The 27,934-nt window shown below is 38.1% G+C and overlaps 1 protein-coding gene across 1 annotated transcript in view; it reads right to left on the bottom strand.

Moving 5' to 3' along the window:
• Positions 1-27,934, bottom strand: part of Rif1 (Rap1 interacting factor 1) — a 276,189-nt gene that overhangs the window by 112,699 nt on the left and 135,556 nt on the right. Inside the window, exon 10 of the mRNA XM_090383047.1 lies at positions 7,101-7,188. Within this exon, the coding sequence (XP_090239173.1) occupies positions 7,101-7,188 (88 nt within the window). The remainder of the gene's footprint in view (positions 1-7,100; positions 7,189-27,934) is intronic.

Below are 27,934 nucleotides of genomic sequence, written 5' to 3' on the forward strand. Positions count from 1 at the left end.
GCACCAGTGCTTCATACCTGGACACAGAAAAGCAATCCCTTGTTCAATATCTTTTTTTAGATGAAAAAAAGATATTGAGCTCCTTGAAAGGGTCCAAAGATGGACAACTTGCATGGTGGGATTGGCAAAAGAGCAACTGCACAAGGAAAGACTATGTGGGCTACAGAGCTTGGCAACCAGACACATTAGAAGGACCTGACTGAGGCCTATAAGGCTCTGAGAGGAGTTAGTAAAATGAATGAAAGCAGAATCTTCACTGTTATAAAGAATTCTAGAAGTAGGAGCCACAAGCTGTGGCTCCTACTTCTAGATATGCCAGACAAGCTGTTCTTGCTACCTGGGAGTCTAAAACGCTGATGGAACTGATATTCGGGTGACACTCAAGTCAAAGTGGACCCAATTTCGGCGAAGTCCGGACGGTCTATGACAGCCAAATCCTCTGCTTGCACCTTCACGATGGTGGGACTGTTAGTAATCCTGGGTATAACCTTCATGCACAAGTACATGGTGGGTGACCACCCAGGTGTGAACCAACGTAAGCAGGGGTCGAGGTGTGGCGCCCACACCACATGGAGGAATGCCGCCCCTCTATGTTACCAGGCAGTACTAGGTGGTAGATGACTCTCATCAACCGGTGAAATACCACCACTTTGCTTATTGGAGGCTTGAAGTGGTGGAACCCATGTTTAGTCTCTAGAGCTAAGTTCCGGCCAACCCTTCCCTATCTCTTCCATCATGCAGTATGATTGATGATTTTTGAGGTTATGATGAATGTCGTGGCGAGATCCAATATTCCTTACATTTCGAGGGTACAGCTCTAAAACGGTGTTCGCAGGCCGGCCGCTAGTTAGTACACCGGACTGAACCTATTGGTAACTCTCTAGGAAGCTTCCGGATCAGCTAGTGTATAATCTTGCTACCTCTACTCTGCCAGATAGTGACTGGAGGGAGTCCGAGTAGTGTGTATGTGGGGAGCATTGTCGAGGCCACGTTATGTCAAGGATCTGGGTATATTCTTACCACATGTACTCCATATCCAAAAATTTCATTACTTCATACAGCATGTCCCACCCACTTTTTCTTACTATTGAATACACCATGAATTGTCAAAATAATAGAACAAGCTTATCTGCGAAAAGATCTAAACCTCCCAAGGACTTCCTAATTCATTTCACAAATATACATGGTCTCAATTCTAATCTCAACGATGTCCATTTCCACTTGCAGTCTTCCAAACCCCATGTACTTTTTCTGACTGAATCTCAGTTATCAGTTGATTCAACTACTGCTCATCTCAGATGTCCAAATTATTTGCTGTATGATTCCTTTCGCCTCAAAGGTGGTACTTGTGCATATGTCCGTTCTGATATTCCCTGTCAGAGACTTGGCAATTTGGAATCTCCTCTCTTTCATCTTCTCTGGCTTAAACTCTCTCTACCTCATTGTGTAAAATTCATTTGTTGTCTCTACCGTTCTCCCAACTCCACTGATCACTTGGAGCTCTTTGACTTCCTCTCTTTGCAACTTGACTTTCTCCAGTCCAACTTTCCTAACAATGAGGTAATTTTCCTTGGTGATTTTAACGTTCACAACTCCAGCTGGCTTCCGTTTTCTAGTCACACCGACCCAGCAGGTCAAGATGCTGAGGCTTTTGCAATTATTAATGACCTAGCACAGATTGTTCATTTACCTACAAGAATACCGGACAATCCTAATCATACAGCCAATACGCTTGATCTTTTTCTCACAAACAACCCTTCTAAGTACAAGGTTGAAGTGAGAGGTCCTTTAGGCACTTCAGATCACAACTTGGGGATTGTCTCTTCTCCAATGGAACCTTTATCTCATGGCTATTCCCAACCTCGTATTGTTTGGCATTACAAGAATGCAAAATGGGATGACCTGCGAGACTTCTTTTCTTCTTTTCCTTGGTCTGATTACTGTTTCAAAACTTCTGATGTCAACGTTTGCTCAGATCGTGTCAGTGAAATTATTCTTGCAGGAATGGAATCCTTTATCCCACACTCCACTTTAAAATCTCGTCCTTTATCTAAACCTTGGTTTTCCAATAAATGTGCTAAGGCTGTCCAAGAGAAGAACGTTGCATATCGTAATTGGCTTGTTTCTAATTCTTCAGTTTCATTTTCTGCCTACACCAAAGCTCGCAACAATTGTAAAGCAGTTATTAATCAGTCCAAACTAGAGTTTGAACAGGCTAAGAGTAGAAAACTTGCTTCTTGCCCTAATGGTAGCCGAGCATTCTGGTCTCTTGCCAAAGCTATTGGCCGCAACTTTTGCCCATCTCTGCTCCCACCTCTGTCCAAACCAGATGGTTCTGTTGTCACTTCAGCCAAGGATAAAGCTGACCTGCTAGCATCCCATTTTTCTTCGAGCTCATGTATTAATGATCCTGGTAAAACACCTCCCACCATTCCTAACACGCTCCATTCAATGCCTCCTGTGGTCTTCCGTCAAAAGGATATCAGAAGGATTTTGACGAATCTTGATGCTAAGAAAGCTCCAGGTCCCGATGGTATTTCTCCACTTGTTCTCAAAACCTGTGCTCCTGAACTTACTCCTATTCTTTACCGCCTTTTTTCACTTTCTTATTCCAAAGGTGTTTTTCCTTCTGCTTGGAAATTTGCTCATATCCAGCCAGTTCCTAAAAAGGGTGACAAATCCCTCCCATCCAATTATCATCCCATTGCAATTACTTCTACTCTTTCTAAAGTAATGGAGAAATCAATTAACTGCCAACTCTTAAACTACCTAGAAACCTTCCATCTGATCAACGATCGCCAGTATGGATTCCGTCAGTGCCGATCCACTGGTGATATTCTGGCTTATGTTACCCATTTATGGACTAATTCAATGGAAAGGTTTGGTGAAACACAAGTAGTTGCTCTTGACATCTCAAAGGCTTTTGATCATGTTTGGCATAAAGGTCTTCTAAACAAGCTTCCATCTTATGGTTTGCCAACTGTTTTTAGTAATTGGTTATCCAGTTTTCTCTCTGATCGCTCACTGAGGGTGATGGTAGATGGCTCTCTGTCTTCTAACTTCTCCACTAATGCCGGTGTCTCCCAAGGTTCAGTTCTTTCCCCCACTCTTTTCCTCTTGTATATCAATGACCTTCTTCCATTGACTGGAAATCCTATCCATAGTTTTGCCGATGATAGCACATTGCATTCAACTTTCCATTTTGAGAAACCTTGTCCAGCTCAATCAGCTTCAAGCTCTCGAAAATCTGCTGCCAATTCCTTAAATGCCGATCTTCAGGTAATTCTCCAGTGGGGCAAAGACAACTTAGTTGATTTCAACCCTTCTAAAACTCAATCTTGTCTTATATCTCGCAAAAAGGATTCTTCTGCTCCTATGCTTATCTTTAGTGACACTCCGATTTCTAGGCAAAATGATATATCTCTTTTGGGGATTACCCTGACTTCTAATCTCTCTTGGCACAAGCACATTACAAATATTGCTTCCTCTGCATCTAAAAAACTTGGTTTTCTCTTTCGCTCTCGGCGTTACTTTTCTCCTAAACAGCTGCTCACTCTGTATAAATCGCAAATCCGCCCTGCCATGGAATATTGTTCCCACATCTGGGGTGGTGCCCCCAAAACCTCTCTCAGGCTTCTTGATTCCATTCAGAAGAGGGCAGTTAGGTTAATTAATGATTCACCTCTAACAGAGTCTCTCCACTCGCTTTCTCATAGACGCACTGTTTCTGCTGCATGCCTCTTCTACAGATACTTCCATGGGCACTGTTCTTCTGAATTGGCTTCTATAATTCCCGCTCTCTCTTTCAAAACAGTCCGAACACGTGCCGCCACCAGCCAACATCCATTTACTGTCCAACTTCAAACCCACAGAACCAACTTTTCATCTTCCTCATTTATTCATTCAACTGCCGTTTTCTGGAACAACCTTCCTTCATACGTATTTCCTGAAAATTACAATCTACAGAAGTTCAAGTCCAATATCAACAAATATCTTCTTTCGTCTTCTCAACCTCCAACCCAAGCACGGTACTAAGTACTATAGGTTATAATACCTCTCGTGTTTGGGGTTCTCATAAAAAAAAAAAAAAAAAAAAACAAACTGAAATTACTGGGGAAGAGGTTTAGCCTAGGTTGAATAGCCTTTTAGCCAGTGAGTTGTTCATTACTGGAACAGGTCAACTGGATAGTTACCTATATGTGGAGGGAAGTGCATAATTTGTATTTTCTTAAATACTTTTTTTTTGGCCAGTGCAGCAAAAGTTTGTGACTTCCTTGCACTATATGGCTATACTAATACTAATATATTTTCTCATTGCTACTTACCAGTTTTAATTCTTTTCCCACCTCCTAGGATGTTATGTTCAGCTCTGCCTAAAGTTTCTGTATTTCTTTTTCTTTCTTCCACCTCTGACATACTCTTGAGTATGTTGGAGGGTGTTTTCCTTGGCAAGTAATATGCTTAGGTTTTAGAGCTGAGCATATTGTAATTTTGTGGTCCTTTGCATCACATCAAGTGCAAGCAAGGCACCATGACAAGCCATTTACAAGTGTCCATATTTCTGGCCTCTAAAGCACCTTAGGAGATTTAGAAAAAAAATGGCCTTAATTGGCAGTGTGAATACTCAGAAGTAATAGAATTAGAAAATGGTGGCAAATTAAAAATAAGGATAAGGTTCCTAGTGCGAACCAGTTCCCATCACTATACATGAATATTCATTTTCAGACACTTCAAGATCAAATTCTGAGATCACACCATGAAATGAAATGTCTTATGGGGGTCTACCATAATCAGAGTTCCTCCAATAGTGCTGACCTGAAGTAGCTCTTCTTGAATGCCTTCCAGTTTTTGTTTCTATCAGGATGTTATCACAGAACATAGCCATTAGATGATTTGGGAGAAACTTCTAATCCTTCCAGGCCTTTCTGATAAAGAAGGGAGACATTTTCCCTATGGGTTTTTCACTTGTAGAATGGATTATCAGGAAGCATGTTGCAGGTCCTGATGTTTCTTGCATTCTGGGACTTTTTGCTGTGGTGGTAGTATCACATTCAGCACCATTAGTTTCTGGTAAGGAATGCATTCAGATCACAGAAGAAATTTAGACTAGGATTCATGTAGATTTTTATTTTTTTCAGTACCCAGGCTTGCCAACCCACTACCCAGCAAGCAATAAATGCACTCGAGAGTAGAACATCAGGGGTACATAAGTACCTACCTGCATATCAATCAGCCTGAATCCTGTCGCTAGGACCATGAAGTTGCAACATGGCTTCAACACAGTTGCCTCTTGCAGGCAAACCCACTAGCCGACTGATCTTGACTGAGCCACATGAGGACCACCTGTCTTGTCAAAGCAGGGCGAAATTAGTGTCTTGAAGCCAGGCTTCCCTCGATCATCAGGATTCCCCTTTCTGAATTTCCATGGTTTTCATCACATAACAATCACAAGGTTCCTATGATATCAACCAAGAATCTTTGGCTCTAAGTGTTGGATCCAAGTGATGCTAATCTGAAGTACTAACAGCATCACTGTGAGATCCCATCATCACATACAGGTGCCGAGTTAAAAGATAAAAATTTTATCGAATGCCTCAAAATGAACAGTTTTAACAGCCTGAAAATCGTTGTTTCTTTTTCTTTTTTTTTTTTTCTGTCATGGCTTATTTATTTTATTATGTAGTTATGTGTAATATTTTCCTTTCAAAAACTTCCATGGTTAATTTTTTCTAAAAATAGCAACTTATTTACATGCGCAAAAAAAAAAGGGAGGGAAAAAAAGATTTAACTACAATAATCAAAGTAAAATTTTTCAACTGTATTACGAAATATGTAATCATATTTAATATTACAATTGCATATTCAAACACTAGGCATTTTATGTCTACCACTCTTGGCTGTTCTAAAGTGATGTCATGCTGATCACCAGCTAAGTAGTGCAGTTAGCAAGAGCTGTTTGTTCTTAGTTATGAAGTTTACTAAAAATGATAATGCAAAAGAGAGAAAAATGTCATTTTTTTTGCATGCATTACAATACAAGTATTGAACAACAATAATATCCCAGGGCATGGATATATACTCACTCTCTTGCAAGTATGTACAATTATACTTAACAGCATAATGCTTATATTAACATATTAATATAGAGATTGCATATGTTGACTTGTATGACTAGTAATGGTGGCAAAAGAAACTCAGCAACCTTGCTATCACTGGCAAGAAATTTATTGAATTTCTCCACAGCACACTTATCTTTCTCATATGGACTAAATTAATGTATTCATGTAAATCATGTATTCGTGAATGTCTACTGCAATGATACTAAAACATTACTAATATTTTACCGACAGGGCCAGCTGGGTGGGCAAAGTGCCTGCCTGGCAACCCAAAGGTCGTGGGTTCGAATCCCGCTCGGGCTTGGATATCACGATGGTGCCGCACTATCCGGTTGGATCTCACAGCCACAATACACGAAGGAAGCAGGAAAAAACTGGTTCCTTCGTGTATTGCTCACATCATACGATATAAAAAAATAATAATAAAAAAAAAAAAAAACCCAATATTTTAAATTATGAAAAGTTTGCAGTGTCAATATCCGACAAAAAAATTCTCTTGATTAATACTAATATGTTTTGATCTTCTACTGATATATCAAACCCATTTAAAATGAAACCAAAATATTTGGTGTCTTCAACTTCACAATTAATCAGGTTTTACTGTATAAGTATTGTGCATCAAATGTATTGAAATATGTTAAATTTTCATCGTGGAACATAACAAATAAGATCTACAGCTTAAACAAAGGTAAAGGGTAAAAAATATAAGAAAAAAAACTAAGTTACACATAAGGGGAAATGAGGAACTGGAAAGAATTCACTTTCAATTTCCTAAAGGCATGTGGTTACATGTTTGTAGAGAAAAACCAATAATTTTTTTTTAAAAATGAAAATATTAGAATACATTTATATTGGCATATACAAATTTATTTTAATAACAAGTGGAAAGACATCTTTTCATAAACTATGAAATATACATGCACAAAAAAAAAAAAAAACCCTTAATTTAATTAACTAATAAATAAATAAATAAACCCAACTTACTTGGTCTTGGAAAGGATGGAGAAGACATAGAAGATTCTGTTTCTTTTAGTGTTGAAGCAAATGAAAACTGCAACAAAGGGATGCATACCTAAAATGAAGACTTTATTATTAAAAATGAAATAGGAATAACAGCAATCTCATTTGAATTTTCTTAGTAATGTTTTCGTCACTGAGAAATTTTAGCGATACAGGAGAATTTTAAAAGATGCATATAGTTTGGAAGCACGTAACTCAATAAGCATGTCTTGTATAAAAATAAAGTATAGCAGCAACCTATATAAAGTTTTTTTATTAATACCTGTCCATAAATGCCCAAGGTGTGATCAGGATAATGATATGGCACATGTAACTTTTGCATTCAAGTTCATACTATATGGGGAAACATACAGCATACCCAACAAATTCCCACAAGCAAAACTCAAAGAACATGAGGTCAGGTGAATAGGAAAACCAAGATCAGTCCACTCTGATCCATCCATTGTTGCTGAAAGAGAATCTAAGTACTTAGTCACTGTTCTATAAAAATCAGTTGCTTGTCTTATTGTCAGTTATGACTAAGCCTATTTGGAATGCTATCCTCAGTCATTGCAAATCTGTGACCTTTCAGAGGGGAGGTGGGGGTTATCTTGAAGCTTGAGGGGAAAAATAAAAGTTGAAATATAACACATCCAGACTCCTCAAATAAACCCTTAATACTCAGGCCCCAAGCTTTTAAAATTCCCCTCGTAAACATAATGCTGGGTACAGGCATCATTTGTTCAGTAAAAAAACTATTGTTGAATGTATGATTTGAGCCATGGGTGCAATGAACGACAATGAACTTGGTTCACCACAGAGAACACTATGCTAACTCTTAAATGAAATGATAGGTAGACTTGTAAAGCCCTTAAAACACATACAATTTTAATTTGGAACTTTTATGGTTTCAAATGCTGCCTGTCTCGTCTGACAATTTTTACAAAACTTTAGTACTAAATGATTCATCAGATGGATCTTTGACACCGTATCTCAAAGCTGCTTGGGACTTTGAGAGAATAACAGCTACATTAGTGTTTAATCTGTTATTCTTTCAATTTTCTTTATATTTTTGAGGAAAACATTGACACAGACAGAGTCAGTCCCAAAATTTTCTAAAGGAGGGGCTAAACCAGTTAAGGGGGAGAGAGAGAGATAAATCTGTTCTAGGAAATCATTAAATTTTAATTTTAATCATCAATTAGCAGTAAAAAAAAAAAAATCCATAATATTTTGATATGGGGCCACACAGTACCTTCATTTCCCTGGGGCTATATCTTGACACAGATATTGAAATCTCCACTTTTCTTCACATATTCAAGACAGGAATTGAAAGCTATTACAGCATTAAATTATCCTTTAGATGAAGTCAGTATCTGCATATCTCCTTCCAAATGGAAATCTTTCAGCCCACAGATCTACAGATCACATATTTAACACTGCCACTTAACACAATTATGCATCAGTTGATTTTTTTTTTTATCCAGCAGGAAGAAAAACACAATTTGCTGGATCTTTAGTCAGATTACTGGATAAAATTTCATCCATCAAACCTTGCCAGACAACGATTAAGTTGATCTACGGAAAAAAGCACACATTGTCCTCTGTCCAGCTATGACTTAAACCAAGCCTTTTCTCATATCACTTTGGAAAGGGCAATCATAGGCGTTAACACTAATAACAGCAACAATCCTTCAATTGATTCTCTGCCTGCACAGTAGCTTTAGACATTTTTGACATCTAATTAATGCTCAGTGTTCAATGCTGGCAACCTCATGTCTATGTTGACATCCTCCCTGTGCTAATGGCCTATGGCCACAGGAAAGTTGTGTATGAAATTAACATTTATAAAATAATATTAATAATAGAAAAATTTAGTTCTCCATAGCAATTACATCGAAAACATACTTCCTGGACATGGTAACACAGGCATTTTACTCAAAGATATTGTTAAATCAAATTTAGTTTCACACAACACAAAAATATACAGTTTAGCAATAAACTTAACATGTAGCACAGTTGTTGTTGTTGTTGTTATTATTATTTGGTTTTTAGGAGCATTAGCAACAAAGGCCATATTGCTCCGGGGATATGCGGTGGTCATGGGCTCAAACACCGGTCTAATCAAGAAGCGCATGCTATGAACTGCCGCTCCTGCCCACCCGGCTACGGAGGCACCTATGTAGCACAGTAGAATACCTAACACTTTGTTTTGAACATTCCACATATTTTAATGCAACAAAGCTAATGCACCTTCATAGCACAGCCAATACATTAACAAAAGATGAAAAATCAAATTTCAATGCAAATTTACAGAACTATTCTATAAATTCTGAATTTAATGGTAACGTTTTACTGTGGTGTTTTTTTTTTTTTTTTTGTTTGTTTGTTTGTTTTGTGAAAAAAATTATGTTAGGATAGCAAGTTACCATCAATTTAAACAGCCAGAAAAGATTATATTACCGAAGGTACTCAAACACTGGAATTTCAGTAAAGCAACTGCATGAAACTTTGTTCTTCCCCTACCATTTTCTTTGTAATATGTCATTTCATGCAAAGAAAAACAGTCTGCATACTGTATTAATGAAAGGCAATGGTGGCATTTTTGATTGGCCACAGGCACCAAAGAAGTGCACAATAAGCTAATTAGAATTATTTTCCCTTCTAAAATATACCAATAGTGTACATGGTATGTTTTTTTTTGGGGGGGGATTTATTTTTTCTTGTTTGTTTTTTATTACTTTGTTTGCTGTTCAATGTTACAGAAGAAATGCAGTATTTTGCACTCTTTATGACTATAATATAACCACTAGAAATTCAGAAAATTCAAGGACCAATAGGGACCAATTCCCAAGATTGCAAGATTCAACTGTAATGAGTTTTAAAGTTCTCAGACTTTTATCAAGGAAACTGTCATAAAACAGCAAACAAAGTAATTACTTTGGGGGGGGGACACCATACAGTAAAATTTAATGTTTTATTTTGCCAAATTTAGAGCTCAGTACTTAATTAGAATTCAATGCTACACTGAAAATAAACTGACAAAGCTTAACTGAACTAGTCACAAAGCTTGAGATCTTTTACTAATGCTATGGGAAAACGCTTCATCTTTGAGATAAATGAATGATTTATAATGTCAATTAATGCATGTTCAGTTGCTGTTATTTGGTTTTTAGGAGCATTAGCAACTAAGGCCATATTGCTCCGGAGATATGCGGTGGTCATTCCCTGACCTTTCCGCATCCTCCATATTTGGTGGTCACGGGCTCGAACCCCGGTCTAATCAAGAAGCGTGTGCTATACACTGCTGCTTCTGCCCACCTGGCTACAGAGGCGTCCTGCATGTTCAGTGACAGAAAGATGATTTTCCTAGGACATTATGTTGCTGAAGGCATTATTTTTTATTCTAGCCTTGAATGCTTCCCATATTTTCTACGTGTTCTCACACACACACACACACACACACACACACACACTATCCTGAAATAATCTTTGTAAACATATGTGACTCTGAATACTCTTAATATTTCAATGTTGATTTGCAATTTAAATTTTGAGCTGTCAGTGTAATGAAATTCTTGATCTGGTTTCCAACAATTTTCCCCCCCCTCATGATAAGCTTAATACTGATGTATTAAGCTTATCAGCTAGCATTCGTACTCATTACAAAAGAATGAGTTTGCCATTTACGAATTCCACTCCAATCATTAGTCACACACAGTATTAATCAAACAGCAAAAATTCCATTCCTCTTATGTAATGAGCCATGTCGGCAACCTATATGTGTGGTCATCATTATGTGCACATGAAGGATAATAAAAAGTCCCCCTCCCCCATGACTACGAAAAGAATTTCACAGAACCTTGATTTTTTTTTCTTAATTTATTAAGGCATGTCTTTACAGTTTTATGTGCATAAAACCCTTTAGATTTTTTTAAAAACTACAAAGTAACCATGAAATTATTTCATTATTGCTGCTCTGTGTCATACACATTAATCAGGCTCTTTTCTCATATCACAAAGTTCTGGAGTAAGCAATTTGCATGGGGGGAAGGGAAGGAAAGGGAGTCATTAGAAGGTGACCAGGAGCAGTGAACAAAAGGATGTATCAAACATCTGATTCAGGCAATGTCAACAGAAATATGTTAAAAGTGAAACTGATGGTGTAGAATATATGATAGCCAAAAGGTTGCAAAGACAGCATATAAAACTGCATTAAGAATCGGCAGATAAAGGAACCACCAGGTGGCAGGGCTCACAGTGTGCTGAAGTGGGATTTAATCAAAGAGGTAACTACCATCAGGGGTAAAGGGAAGGGTTTTTGCTTTCGCAAAGGCAACTACGGTGGTCTGAGACAGTATTTAAATTCTATACAGTGGGACCAACTGATGATGTAACCAACAGCAAATTCAAAATGGGAGTCATTCAAAGAATTTATCTTGAAAGCTACTAGGCTTTACATACCAACTAAGAAATCTTGTTCACGATTTAGGCCAAAATGGATGTCAGATGAACTAATGAGATTTATGGCAGAGAAGAAAAATGCATGGGATACATATAAATTAATGGGTGATATGGAAGCCTATGATAGATATAAGCTGGTTTGTAACCAAGTCACAGAGGAGATTAGGCAGGCAAAGGCAGATTGAGAAATCCTTGGCAAAGGATGCTAAGAAAAACAGCAAAGGGTTCTTTACCTTGTAAACCTAGAAGGAAAGAGATGAATCAGATTGGTCCATTGGATATTGATGGTTCAACTGTTGATGATCCTTCTCAGGTGGCTAACAAACTAAATGAGTATTTTGCATCTACATTCACACATGAGAAGTTAATCAGGGAGGGAAATTCCAGAGGTGAATTAAACTTTGGCAGTGAGCTAGATGATTTTGTAATAACTGAGAGGAAAGTGGAGGAGAAATTGTTGAGATAAACATAAAAAAGGCACCCGGGGTGGATGGGATCTATCCAGTTATATTAAAGGAGATAGCAAAGGAAGTAAACAAACCCTTAGCGTTAATTATGAGAGCTTCCTTGGACTCAGGGGAGGTACCTATGGACTGGAGATTGCAAATGTGACCACAATTCACAAAGGAGGATCAAAGGGCAACACAAGTAATTATAGACCTGTTAGTTTAACTTCTGTTCCAGGAAAAGTATTGGAGGCACTGGTTAAAGAAGCACTGCAGGATCATCTAGACAAGACTTCAGTTATAGCTTGGACACAGCATGTTTTGTTAAGGGAAAGTCTTGCCTGACCAATTTGATTGGATACTATGATATGGTCACAAAGTAACTGGATGCAGGGAATAACTTTGATATTAAATATTTGGATCTTAGAGAGGCTTTTGATACTGTTGCACATGGAAGACTGCTGCACAAACTGGAGCAGTGTGGCATTGGAGGCAAATTGCTGCTATGGATAAAGGGATGGTTGAGTGGGAGAAGACAGAGAGTAGTAATCAATGGACACTGCTCATCGTGGACTAATGTTATTAGTGGAATCCCTCAGGGTTCAGTATTGGGTACATTTTTGTTTTCTGTATTTATAAATGATATTGATGATGGTATATCAAGCTTAATGTCCAAGTTTTCAGACGATGCGAAGGTTGGCAGGGTTGTTAAGGACACTAATGACAGTACGTTGCTGACGGTACAGTGCAGACGGTCTGCAAGAGTAGATCATGGTGTCTTGTCAATGATGTACAGGAATTTTTCTAGCAGGGATAAGGAGGTGATTATCCCCTTGTATAAGGCAATGGTCAGGCCACACCTTGAGGCCACACCCAGGTCTGGAGACCTCATTTTAAGAAGGATGTAGAGCTGTTGGAATGAGTACAGAGAAGGGCAACAAGATTAGTGAATGGAATAAAGGGTTGCTCCTACGAAGAAAGGCTTAAGTTTTGCAGTTTACAGTGTCTGGAGACTAGGCACCTGTGAGGTGATCTGATTGAGGTGTATAAAGCCTTGAATGGTTTGAACATGCTCAATGCTGATGGGCAGAATAATCATTTGAGAAGGCATAAATTCAAACTGAGGAAAGACAGAGGTAGGATAGATGTGCGGAAGTTTGCCTTTAACCAGCGGGTAGTTGGTTGGTGGAACAGACTTCATCTTTTGTTGTGGAAGTTGATAGCCTAAATAAATTTAAGGCTGAGCTGGACAGGCATTTGAAACAAATGGAGGGGTGAAATGGGAGCATTTTTTCCCCCTTTCTTGGCTGATGCTGCATAAGCTTGCTTTCTTGCATCATATGCCTCTACTAATGCTAAAAAAAAAATGCCGATATCAAAACCAAGTATTTTGTGCATACTTCATAAACAAACTAAGTATGTCAAAGATTTTTTCTAGCTAGGTCGTCCCATAGATGGTGACCCCATAATTTCACAAGAAAATTTTAAAAAAATTTCACCTTTGAGTACAAACCTTTTTCCTCTTATGGTAATCTCTAACAAGGTTTTTTTTTTTAACCTAAACCAAATTCTTTATAATGCATTTCAAATAACACTTTGGCTTCATAAATGAAGTACTCACATTTATTATTTTTTTTCACCAGAGTTAAAGATTTAAAATATATACAAAAGACATTAAAATATACAAAAAAAAATGTACTAAAAAAATAAGAAATGTAACTTCATGTGGCATTCTGATTTGTGCAGTTGTGCTATTTGACAACAGGCAGATAGTTCCGGTTAGAATTTTAGGGGAAAATACCTTTATCAATTTTTCTGAAAGCTGTTTTTGAACGTAGAAATCCTTTCTTTTCAAAAAGTGTTATCAGTTTTTTTATGGCAATTAGAATAAATAATGACATCACTTGGTCAAAAAAAAAAAAAAAAAAATGACAATGCAATGATTAAAATTAATAAAAAGCTCATGTAATTACCCCTAGAATACTTGGGCATGACAACAAACAGGAAAAAGGCCAGGAAAAGTTACGCCTAGATTAGTGACTACGGATAAAAATCAGCCTCCCACTGTAATCTCTACAATAGAAACATAAGGGACCACTCACTCAGTCTGCTGGAAGGATTACAGTGACATTTTACTGAGATTCAAAGGAAATTCTCCTTGACAATAGTTTCTGTTCATGTTTCCACATTAATGAAACTGTACAATTCCACAGAGAAAACTTTACCAGGAAAGGTTTTACATGATGTTCTTATGATTCTCAAGTCATATCTTACAACTAGTGTATAGCTCGTGATATAATAACTAAAAAGCCAGTGTACAAATTTGACCTATGAAGCCCCCCCCCATTTTTTTTAAAATTAGACTTTCTTTAAGTATCTACTGTGCAAATTCCTCTGATCTTACGTAGCTGTTCCATGTGGATGGTTCACCAAATAATTTCCTTTTATCCCATAGCTTCTCCCTATGATACGCCATCATATCTACTGTAAGAGCAATAATATAATGTGATTATAAATTCTGATGTTACTGCTAAAATTTGTCTGACAATTTCAGCTACCTGGATTCTGATGCTGCAATTAGCACCGTCTTCATTCTTTCCTCAGTAGGATTTATCACTCACTTCTACTTATGCTTTGGCATCTTATCACATGAATTTATATTTAAAAGTAAAAAAAAAATTGCATAAACAGACCATAGAAATATGCTGAAGAATACCCGAATATGAAAAGTCAAATACTAATACACATATAGTAGATAATACTTTGCTATAATTATAAAAATTGTCATTTCCACTACACTCACAATAAAATCACTTCAATCTAATTGGAACAATTGTATTCAACCAAGGCTGTATACTATAAGCAAGACCTTCACATCCTGCAAGATACTCACTGAATTCACATATCATGAGAGTGTGGGGCTCAAAATTTACACTGTGAAAAGCCAATATCAGAATAAAGTTCTAACAGGAGAGACTGCTTCTACAGGGATGGAATACACTTAAATAGAAAGGATGCAAGGATATTTGCTGATGCTATCGAGGCAGTGTTAGGTGGGTCGGAAAACTGCTAGCTTGGGGGGGGGGGATTCACAGACTAAAAGAGTAACAGTAACTGCAGGCAGAGGTGAAAGTGATTCTTGCACTGCTTCTGTTGTAATGAGCAGTAGCCTAGAAAACAAATTTCTGGGGGGTTTCAGGAGACGCTGGGAGTCATCATGGAACAAGTAAATTCACGGGCTGTGTTAGGGTAACTAAGAGTAAGAACAGATGCATGTACACCAATGCTAGAAGTATAGTAAATAAATTTGATGAATTTGAAGTGCTGATCAAGGCATCAAAGGCAGATATTATTGGGATATCAGAAACATGGTGTCACACAGATATAAGCGGTACAGAATTCAAATTTGGTGTGTACAAATGTGTACAGAAAGGATATGAAGGGAGAAGGGGTTATGCTGTTAGTTAAGAAACACACAAAATCTAAAGAAGTGCATCCAGTTGACATGGGTGGACAGTGCAATGTTGAGTCTGTTTGGTTTGACATAAACACTGGGAAAGAGAAAGTGAGAGTAGGAGTGTGTTATAGGCCTAATGACTCTGTTGAGTACAATGAACAGTTGTGTATAGAAATTGAGTGGAATCAGAATGTCTTATAATAGGAAATTTTAACTTTCAGATACTGACTGTAACTTGTGGATTGGTCATTCACACACTAGCAATAATTTTGTGAATTTATTGGAAGATTGTTTTCTACAGCAACATGTTCAAGGGCCAACCGGAGGGAGTAAATACTCTTGATCTGATTATCAGCAGTGATTATTCATGCATTAAGAATTTGCAGATAAAGAAACCACTAGGTGACAGTGATCACAGTGTACTGATGTGAGATTAACTTAAAGAGGTAACTACCACCAAGGGTAAATGGAAGTGTTTATGCTTTCGTAAAGGTGACTACAGTGGTCTCAGACAGTTTTTAAATTCTATACAGTGGGATCAATTGATGTTAGCAACAGTGAATTCTAAATGGGAAGCCTTCAGGGACTTAATCTTGGAGGCTACTGGGCTTTTCATATCAATTTAAGAAATACTGGTCAGGGTTCAGGACTAAATGGATGTCAGATGAATTAATGAAGCTCGTGAGAGAGAAGAAAACTGCATGATACGCATATAAATTATCAGGAGACACAGAAGCCTATGGCAAATATAAGCTAGTCTGTAATCAAGTCACAAAGGAGGTTAGGCAGGCGAAGGCAGATTAAGAGATATCTTTAGCAAAGAAATTTGCCAAAGAAATCTTGGGCAGATGAAAACAGCAAAGAGTTCTTTACTTATGTAAACTCTAGAAAAAATGCGATGAATCAGATTGGTCCACTTGATGTTGGTGGTTTGACTATTGATGATCCTGCTCAAGTAGCTCATAAACTGAATGAGTATTTTTCATCTAAATTCACACATGAGTGGAATGCCAGAAGTTTATCAAACTCTAACAGGGAGCTAAGTGATTTTGTCATAACTGAGAGCAAAGTGGAGGAGAAATTGTTGAAGTTAAACATAAAAAAGGCACCCGGGTGGATGGAATCTATCCAGTTATATTGAAGAAGGCAGCAAGGGAAGTTAGCAAGCCCTTAGCCATAATTATGAGAGCATCCTTATATTCAGGGGAGGTCCCCATGGACTAGATATGTGCAAATGTATCCACAATTCACAAAGGGTGACACAAATAATTATAGACCTGTTAGTTTAACTTCTGTTAGTTTAAATGCTTCATTGTAGGATGGGGGGGGGGAAATAATGGAGTCACTGGTTAAAGAGGTGATACAGAATCACCTAGACAAGACTGCAGTAATAGTTCAGACACAGCATGGGTTTATTAAGCAGAAGTCTTCTCAGACCAATTTGATTGGATACTACGATGTGGTCACAAAAGAACTGGATGCAAAATATAATTTTTATATCATATGCAGTAAGACCCCCGTATCAGTATTAGTATTAGTATTAGTAACGGCCGTATGGTGCAAGAAAGCCTATGGCTTATGCTGCACCAGCCAAAAAAAAAAAAAAAAAAAAAAAATCCGAACAAAACAATGATAAAAACAAAAATTAAATAAATAAATAAATAATAATAATTAATAAATAAATAAAAATAATAAAATGAAATTAAAAATTAAATAAAAAGGAAATTAATCCTATCATCCTATGCACTTCCCTTACCCGAAAGTACTATCCAGATGACCTTTGAATTTCCCCAAACTGTCGGCCTCTACCACCCATGAAGGCAACTTATTCCAGTAATTTATAACTCGCTGGCTAAAATAAAACTTCCTGCAGTCCAATCTAAACATTTCCCCGCGTAACTTGAATTTATGTCCCCTAGTTCTAGCATCATTTATAATCTTGAAAATTTTGTCCTCATTCATTTTACAGATGCCTCTCAGAGCCTTAAACACCTCAATCAAATCTCCCCTAAGGTGTCTAGTTTCCAAACTCTGCAACCCACATATTCGAAGTCTTTCTTCATACGGACGCCCTTTTGCCGATCTCACCAGGCGAGTTACCCTTCTTTGCACCCTTTCAAGAAGCTCGATGTCTTTCTTTAGGTGCGGTCTCCATACTTGAACACAGTATTCCAAGTGTGGTCTAACATAGGCCTTATATAATGGGATTATCACGTCCCTATCTCTACTTGCAAAAGTTCGATAGATCATCGATAGGACACCATGGGCCTTCCTTGCAACCTGTTTACAATGCTCAGAGAATTTCATGTCTGACCGTATCGTAACACCCAAGTCCCTTTCCTCCAGTACTGGGTTTAGTTGAACTCCACCAAGTGAATAAGTTATTTTGGGATTACTGTTTCCCAGGTGTAATACCTTACACTTTGTTGGATTAAAGCACAGCTGCCATTTTTCTGACCATTCTTGAAGTCTATCTAGGTCTCTCTGAAGAAGCTCAGCTTGACAGTGATCATTAACTACTCTACCAATTTTAACATCATCTGCAAATTTAGACATCACGCCCTCTATCCCTTCATCAATGTCGTTTATGAAAATTAAAAACAACAGTGGTCCTAATACTGATCCTTGGGGAACCCCACTTCTTACATCAACCCAATCTGAGGAATAGCCATTTATCACAACCCTCTGCCTCCTGCCCTGAAGCCATCCTTCTATCCATCTAAGGATTTTTCCAGTGATTCCAAGCCGACCGGGCTAGCCGAGTGGGTAAAGTACCTGCCCGGCAACCCAAAGGTCGCGGGTTCGATTCCCGCCTCGGGCTGGATCAAAGTACTGCAAAAACCATGGGAGGTGCAATATGGCCACAGAAGCCGATGCGCCAACAACTACCAAATCAAAAAAAAAAAAAAAAAAAAAAAAAGTGATTCCAACCTGTTCCAGCTTATAAAGCAACCGCTCATGTGGGACTGAGTCAAAAGCTTTGCTGAAATCTAAATAAACAATGTCGAAATTATTCCCTAAATCCAGCTCGTGAGTGACCCTTTCGAAATAGCGAACCAGATTTGTTAAACATGATTTTCCCTTTACAAAACCATGCTGAGTATCCTTGAGAATTTCAATTCGATCCAAATGATCCTGAATTCCACCCTTGATCAATGCCTCCATGATTTTCCCTACTACTGAAGTCAGACTGACAGGTCGATAATTTCCCACTTCACTTTTAGAGCCACCCTTATGTATGGGAGATACATTTGCACTTTTCCAATCCAAGGGAATCTCCCCAGAGTCTAGTGATGCTCGCATAACCAGCCTCAGTGGTTCAATGCACTCGCTTGCCGCCTCTCTCAAGATTATAGGGTATATTCCATCAACTCCAGGAGCCTTACTAGTCTGTAGGCTTGAAAGTTTTTTCATTAAATAATCTTGCGAAATTTCAATATCATTAATTACATATTTTTTAACTTCGCTCCCACAATTTCCCATTGCCACAAAAGGCTTTTCATTTGTAAATATCGATGCAAAATAACTGTTGAGTTCATCTGCAACGGCAGCTGGTGTATTTATTACTATCCCCTTTCCCTTACGTAAAGGTCCGATCTGGTTTGTCCTGCTCTTCTTGGCATTTATATATGTGAAGAATTCTTTATCCCCCCCTTTGCTCTGTTTGCTAGTGATTTCTCATAAACTGCCTTTGCCTGTCGAACCTTTTCTGTGGCTCTATTACACATCACCTTGTAGCTGTTATAGGCTTCAGTACTTTTTATTGCTCTGTAACGTTTCCATGCCACCTTTTTCTGCTCAAGTAACGTGGCAACTTCACTATTCATCCAACTTGGAACCCTTCTCGTGGAGTATTTTTTTAATGGTATATACGCATTCAAGGCATCGGTGATTAATGTTTTAAAAGCGTACCACAGTTCAAATGTATTCATTCTCTGCGCGATATCTACCCAGTTAATAGAGGCCATGTAGTACCTTAAGGCATCGTAATTTCCTTTTCTGAAATTAAAACCCATTCCTTTGCCTTTTACTTCTGCTACCTCTCTCGTCATCATCCACCGTAGAACTCCGTGATCACTTCCTGCTACTGGTTCCTCTACTGTCAGCCCTGTTATGTCATCTGATTCATGTGTGATGATGAGGTCTAGGATATTCTTTTCTCTAGTACTTTCCCTGACATGTTGATACAAATAACAGTCATCTAGTTGATTTAAAAATTTTGTTCCCCATGTCGAGTTTCCTTCCCATTTACTCCAATCAATTAGAGGCAAATTGAAATCACCCATAATAAGGCATTGACGCTTACTTGCCCATTCCATTTGCATGTAGAGGCTTTTGTCATAGTCTTCACAATCACCTGGTCTGTAGATTATGCCTACTCGCATTGTACCTTTGTTTCCAACTATCTCACACCATACAGACTCTATACTAGCATGTGAAATGTCTGAATCTGGGAAAGCTATTGTCGCACTCAGGCTGCTTCTGATAAGAAGCATTACCCCACCACCCCTTCTATCTACTCTATCCTTCCTAAATACATTATACAAGCCATACTGAAACTCATCATCCCCAATTTCCGGGTGGCACCACGTCTCCGTAAGCCCTATTATGTCCGCGTTACTTGTTTTAACCAGCAGTTCGAATTCGCTCATTTTATTGACGACACTTCTAACGTTACTGTATAAACAATTAAGATTTACTGTTCTTGTATATTTAACAACCCTAACACAACCCTTGAAGTTTTTAAGGCTCTCTTCCCTGATATTAGCTACCTGCTCACGTGAAACGTCTTTGCCCCCAGAACATCTAGATAATACGTCCAGTTGGGGTAACAGATAAGAACTCTTAAGGTATGTGCAAGAGTTACATTGACCAATATTATCAGATAAACGCGTGTCAGTATTACCCACATCCCCCCTAACTAGCAGTTTCCCTGAGCCTTTAAGGTATCCTCAATAATACTGGCAAAAACTTTTGCACCACCTTTGTTTAAGTGTATCCCGTCTCTACAAAACAAATTCCTTCTACCTACAAGTGTGGGCCATGCTGATAGAAATTTACCCCCTAAAGCCTTGCAGATTCCTTCAAGTCTTGAGTTAATCCACAAGGCTCTTAACATATAATCCCTCCTATCGTGTCTGGGCAGAATTGCAGACACATAGACATTATGGCCTAGCTCGCGACATTTCCTCAGCATGGTCCTGTATTTTTCCAACAAATCGTCAGATCGTGTACGTTTAATATCGTTTGTCCCCACATGAATAATAATATTTTCTTTACCCCCTTTAAAATCTGACAGTCTGTTGGTGACATCATCAATAGTTGCTCCCGGCAGACATACCCTGGTTCTGCTCCACCTATCTTTATTACAAAAAATATTCCCCGTTTCCCTGACAATGGAGTCTCCTAATAAAACAATGTCCTTTCTAACCAGGGTAGTTTGCACTTGGTTTTTCTGTTTTGAGGCTCGAATCGGGTGTGCATCACTTGGTAGATTGCTGGAGTTTTGAGTCCCTGACGAGCTCCCAGAAGCATTATTTTCGAGGGCAAGCACTCGTTTTTTCAGGGACTCAAATTGTTCCATCAGTGCACCAAATTGTAATTTAAGATCGGTGCACTCCTTACATCGATCACAAAGAAAAGAATCCCCAGGTGAGGTAGGATTAGTCACCAGGTCGACCTTGGAAAACATTCCACCGGTTCCACAACGGATTAAATCATGACTCACCCGTAAATCGCCATCTGCTATTTCCGTGTGACTCACGATACCCTGTGACGTGTTTAAGGCAGATCTCGTAACAACCATTATAAAATTAAATAAATATCAATGAAAGTAACTTTAAAAAATTATATCTATAATATTATTAAAATCAAACAGTTACAGGAAAACCTATAACAAAATAATCCAACAATATTTAAATAAATCAAATATTTAAAAGCACTATCCAAAAGTAAACCACTTAACTGAGGAGCCCTGTCTAAGCGCGTCCGCTCACCTCGAATGCCAACGTACTAATGGTCTTGGAACGTATCCATGGAGGATACGTTCCAAGACCTACCATGGATGGCTAAAACCGCAGATATAAGCGAACATCTGCTGACCCCACATATAACGGGATTTTCTTGTACATACATACATATAATAAAGTTTAATTGATAAATTAAACGCACAGCAAGACATTAAATATGGTAATTATAAAGTACAGCAGACTCTTGATTTACCAGGATTGGATTAACTGGAACACTTCAAGCCTCCAAATAAATAAATTTTAAAAAAAACAAAAATAAAAAAAAATAAAAAAAAAAACCAACCAGAAATCATAAAATTTAAGTAATAACTAGAATAGGTATAAACAGATATTTTGCAAGTCGTAAATAAGCGACAAGAACCAGCGTTATAAGCTGTCATTGGGAGATTAGTGTACCTATTATATCTTGCAACCCCTGTCTTCACACCTACCACTCAAAACAAACAAACAAAAAAATAAATAAATAAAAAATAGAGACCAAATGTTTAGTTCGATTTAGTATGTGGCGTCGATTGTTGTATTCTGTCGCACTGCAAAAGGACAAATTTTGTTTCGCTATTTATGTCAGGGATGTTGGATTTTTTTTTTTTGTTTAGAAATCGCGAAAATGATGGGTTGCTTTCAAATTAAACAAAAACTTGAAATTATTCATCAAAAGTTTGAAAATGGTGCATCCGTTAAATATCTAAAGAACCATTATAATGTTGGTGACCAAACCATATGTGACATTGTAAAAAATAAAGGGAAGCATCGTATTAGACACGCGAGTAATATGTGTTAAGTATTTTCTTTTTTTTTTTTTTTTTTTTTTCCGTGGTTAAACGCAGGTAACTGAATCAGCGGATATCCGTACACAACTGTACTTGGATTTCAGAAAGAAAAAAAAAACTTGAATCATACTTGGATTTCTTTTGATACTGTTGAACAAGGAAGGCTGCTGTACAAATTGCAGGGGTATGGCATTAAGGGCAAGTTGCTACAATGCATAAAGGGATGGTTGAGTGGGAGATGGCAGAGAGTGGTAATAAATGGACACTGCTCTACGCGGACTAATGTTATTATTGGATCCCCCAGGGTTCGGTGCTGGGCCCATTGTTGTTTTGTGTATTTATCAATGAAGGTATAGCAGGCTTTATGTCCAAGTTTGCAGATGATACAAAGGTTGGCAGGGTTATTAATGACACTAAAGACAGTATGCTACTGCAACAGGATCTAGAAAAGTTAGGCAGATGGGTTGGTTGACAAGTGGCAACTGAAGTTTAACATTGACAAATGCAAAGTACTGCATACAGGTAGAAGTAATCCAAGAGAAACATAGCAAATGTGTGGTAATACACTCAGGGTAGTGGAGAATGAAAAAGACCTGGGGTAATTGTGCAGTCAGATATCAAGTTCTCTGAGCAATGCAGATGGGGTGCCAGAGCAGGTCATGGAGTTTTATCAATGATATATCGGAATTTTGCTAGCAAAGACAAAGAAGTGATTATCCCTTTGTATAAGGCAATGGTCAGGCCACACCTTGAGTACTGCATTCAGGTCTGGAGGCTTCATTTTAGGAAGGATGTAGATTGCTAGAACAAGTACAGAGAAGGGTAACAAGATTGGTGAGAGGAACAAAGGAATGCACTCACAAAGAAAGGCTTAAGTTCTGCAAGTTGCAACATCTGGAGACTAGGCACCTGCGAGGTGGATCTGATTGAGGTGTATAATTGGATGGTTTGAGCAGGCTCAATGCTAACAGAATACTTCCACTTGCTCAGACTAAGAACCTGAGGGGACATAGATACAAATTGAGGAAAGACAGTTGTAGAATAGATGTGCAGAAATTGGCTTTTAGCCAGCAGGTAGTTGAATGCTGGAACAGACTTCCATCTGTTGTTGTGGAAGTTGAATAAATAAATTTGAAACTGAACTAGACAAACATCTGGAGTGACTGGATGGGTGAAATGGGAAGGGGTGTTTTTTTTTTTTTTTTGGCTCTTACTGTATAAGCTTGCTTTCTTGCATCACATGCCTCAACTAATGCTAATGTTCCTGTTACTGCAAATACTTGGCACAGTGACAAGCCATACAGAAATGTTTGGCCTTTTTAGGCTAATAACTGTTTCTTCGAAGAAGCGTGGATTCTAAACCTTACCTTTCAAACTCTATAAGTCAAACATGGTTCCCGATGATTATCATCTGTATAAAATCTTAAAGGCACTTTGTGGACATAGTTTTTCAATGAAATTAATATTGTTGTGTCTCAATGAATTGATTCCTGTGAAAAATCTTTTTCAGAGGGATAGCTTCTTTAGAAGCAAAAATTAATATTGTTGTGTCTCAATGAATTAATTCCTGTGAAAAATCTTTTTCAGAGGGATAGCTTCTTTAGAAGCAAAATGGAATAGGGGCATTGAGGTAATGGATATTATTTTAAAATAAATAAATAAATAAATAACTTTCTAGTCTGTGCCTTTCATAGCTAGGTAGACATTTCTATTGCTGGCAACTCATATTGTGACAGAGACAGGTATGATTAATTATATACAGGAATGAATGATAAAATAACTAGCATATTTACATTATACAACAAACAAACAAATGATCTGATATAATAGTTACATAATGGGTGTAACATTACGTATTCCTATTATACAATTGAAATACAGATATAATAATAATATGCAACCATGCAGGTTTGCTATCAACATGTACTCCCTCTTATGGATCAAACATCTGATTCAGGCAACATCACCAGAAATATATGAAAAGTGAAACTGATGGCGTAGAATGAATGATAGCCAAAAGGTTGCAGACAAGAGCATATAAAACTGGCAGGAGATGACAGGAGGGAGTATATGTTGAGAGTTTGTCAATCAATTTGGCACTGGAGACACTGTTCAAGGCTTGTGGGGTAGAATTTTTCTCAGCATGGTCTGTGCTTGTTAAGAGAGACTGCTTTTACAGGGATGGGATACACTTAAATAGGAGAGATGCAAGAATATTTGCTGATGCTACTGAGGTGGTTAAATGGGTCGGAACGCTAATAGCTTGGGAAATACACAAACAAACTAACAGATTAACTAGAGCTGCATACAAGTGTGAAAGTGATTCTTGCACTGCTTCTACTGGAACATGCAGCAGCCTGGTTGCTGTGGGTCATCATGGAACAAGTAAATACATGGGCCGCATTAAGTAACTAAGAGTAAGAACAGGTGCATGCATACTTTAACATACATTAATGCAAGAAGAAGAGTAATTCATAAATTTGAAGTACTGATTAAGCCATAAAAATGCAAACTCAGTGGGAATATGGGAGACAGTGTCAACTCAGACAGGACAGGAGAGGAGAGGGGGGAATGCTCTTAGTTAAGAAGAATATTATATTTAAGACAGTGCATCCATTCAGCATTAGTGGCCAGTGCAATGTTGAGTCAGTTTTGTGTGACATTAGCACTGAGAAAACAAAAATGAGAGTAAGAGTGTGTTATAGGCCTAATTACTGTGATGAGTATAACAAATAACTATACCGAGAAATAGCATAAACCAGTAAATCAGAATGTCTTATAATGGGGATTTTAACTTTCCAGAAATCAATTGGAACTTGTGGATTGGTTGCTCACACACTACACTTGCGGATTTATTGGATGACTTTTCTACAGCAGCATGTTAGAGAGGTAACAAGGATAAGTTATGTTCTTGTTCTGATTATCAGCAGCAATTCTACATGCATTAAGTAAAAGACCCTATGGGTGGCAGCAATCACAGTGTGCTGATGTGGGATTTACTTAAAAACTATTGTCACAGGAAGGGGTTCTGCTTTAGTAAGGGTGATTGTGGTGGTCTCAGACAGTTTTTAAATTCTATACAGTGGGACTATTTGAGGGGCAAATTCAAAATGGGAAGCATACAAGGAAGTAATCTTGGAAGCTACTGGGCTTGTCATACCAACTAAGAAATATTGTTTGAGATTTAGGCCTAAATGGATGTCAGATGAACTAAAGAGACTTGGCAGAGAAGAAAAATGTGTGGGATGCATATAAATTATTAGATGATTCAAAAGCCTATGATAGATATAAACTAGTCTGTAATCAAGTGACAAAGAAAGTTAGGCAGGCAAAGGCAGATTACGAGAAGTCTCTGGCAAAGAATGCAAAGAAAAGCAGACTTGTTTACTTATATTAGCAGTAAAAGGAAGGGGGGGATGAATCGTACTGGTCCACTCGATGTCAGTGGTTTAACTGATGATCTTGCTCAGGTTGCCAACAAACTGAATACATATTTTGCATCTACATTCTGGCATGAGGAGTTCTTTAGGGAGGAGAATTCCAGAAGTTGAAAATATAACATGGAACTAAATGATTTTGTGAAAGAGAAATTGTGGGCACCAAATTCCAGGCACCAAAATAAAAATGGTGCCTGGGGTGGATAGGATTTATCCAATTATATTAAAGGAGGAAGCAAAGGAGGTAAGCAATCCTTAGCCATAATTATGAGAGCACCTTTGGATTCAAGAGAGGTTGCTATAGATTGAAGTAATTACATACTCCTTAGCTTAGCTTCTGTTCCAGGAGTCTCTGGTTAAAGCAATTAGCATTAGCATTAGTTGAGCCATACGATGCAAGAAAGCAAGCTTATATAGCATCGTGGGGGGGGGCCTTCCCATTTCACCCATCCATTCACTCCAAATGTTTTGCCTAGTTCAACCTTAAATTTATTTAAGCTATCAACTTCCACAACAGATGGAAGACTGTTCCAGCAATCAACTACCCACTGGCTAAAGGCAAACTTCCACACATCTATTCTACAACTGTCTTTTCTCAATTTGAATCTATGCCCCCTCAGATTCTTAATCTGAGCAAACGGAAGTATCCCATCCACATTGAGCCTGCTCAAACCATTCAAGGCCTTATACACTTCAATCAGATCACCTCGCAGGTGCCTAGTCTCCAAATGCTGCAACTTGCAGACCTTAAGCCTTTCTTAGTAAGAGCAGCCCTTTGTTCCCCTCACTAATCTTGTCGCCATTCTCTGTACTCATTCTAGCAACTCTACATCCATCCTAAAATGAGGCCTCCAGACCTTTACACAGTACTCAAAGTGTGGCTGACTACTGCCTTATATAAAGGGATAATCACCTCCTTGTCTCTGCTACCAAAATTACTATATATCACTAACAAAATTCCATGACCTGTTCTGGCAGCACAATTACCCCGAAGTCTTTTTCATTCTCAACCTCCCTGAGTGTAGTACCACACAGTTGGTACTGTTTCCCTTGGGTTACTGCTACCCATATGCAGTACTTTGCATTTGTCAATGTTAAACTTCAGTTGCCACTTCTCAGCCCATCTGCCTAACTTTTCTAGATCCTGTTGCAGTAGCATACTGTCTTTACTGTCATTAACAACTCTGCCAACATTTTGTATCATCTGCAAACTTGGACGTTAAGCCTGATATACCTTCATCAATAAATACACAAAACAACAATGGACCCAGCACGGAACCCTGGGGGACTCCACTAATAACATTAGTCTATATAGAGCAGTGTCCATTTATTACCACTGTCTGCCAACTCCCACTCAACCATTCCTTTATCCATTGCAACAACTTGCCTTAATGTCATACTGCTCCAATTTGTAAAGCAGTCTTTGATGTGCAACAATATCAAAAGCTTTCCTGAAATCCAAGTATATGATATCAATAATGCAGGGTTAGCTAGAAAGGAATGCACTTATACTGCAGTCATGGCATGGATTTGTTAAGGAGCGATCTTGTCTGACCAATCTGACTGGATATAATAATGCCGTAACAATGGAACTGGGAGAAAAAATAATTTTCATATCATATACTTGGATTTCAGGAAAGCTTTCGATACTGTTGCACATAAAAGACTGCTGTACAAGTTGGAGCAGTGTGGCATTAAGGGCAAGTACTGCTCTAGATAAAGGAATGGTTGAGAGGGAGAAGACAGTGTAGTTATTAATGGACAGTGTCTTCATGGACTAATGTTATTAGTGGAGTCTCCCAGGTTTCAGTGGTGGGTCAATTGTTGCTTTCTATTTTCATTAATGATACTGAAGAAGATATATCCTGCTTAATGTCTTAGTTTTCAGATGATACATTTGGCAAGGTGGTTAAATGAGAGTAATAAGAGTAAGCTCTGCAACAAGGTCTAGAAAAAATAGGAACATGAAATGAGAAATGACAGATGAAGTTAAACACTGACAAATGTAAGATATTGCATACTGGTATTAGTTATCCTAAATTAAAGTACCAACTGTGTGGTATTACACTGAGGGTAGTGGAAAATAAAACAGACACTGGGGTAAATGTGCAGTCAGGTATGAAGTTCTCTGAGCAATGCAGACAACCTGCTAGGACAGCTCATGGGGGTTTTTGTCTATGATATACAAGAATTTTGCTAGCAGGGATAAGGAAGTG

This window comes from Mastigoproctus giganteus, chromosome 10 (genome assembly GCF_048544385.1).
Source record: "Mastigoproctus giganteus isolate SK-2022 chromosome 10, ASM4854438v1, whole genome shotgun sequence".
Classification (NCBI taxonomy): Eukaryota; Metazoa; Arthropoda; class Arachnida; order Uropygi; family Thelyphonidae; genus Mastigoproctus; species Mastigoproctus giganteus.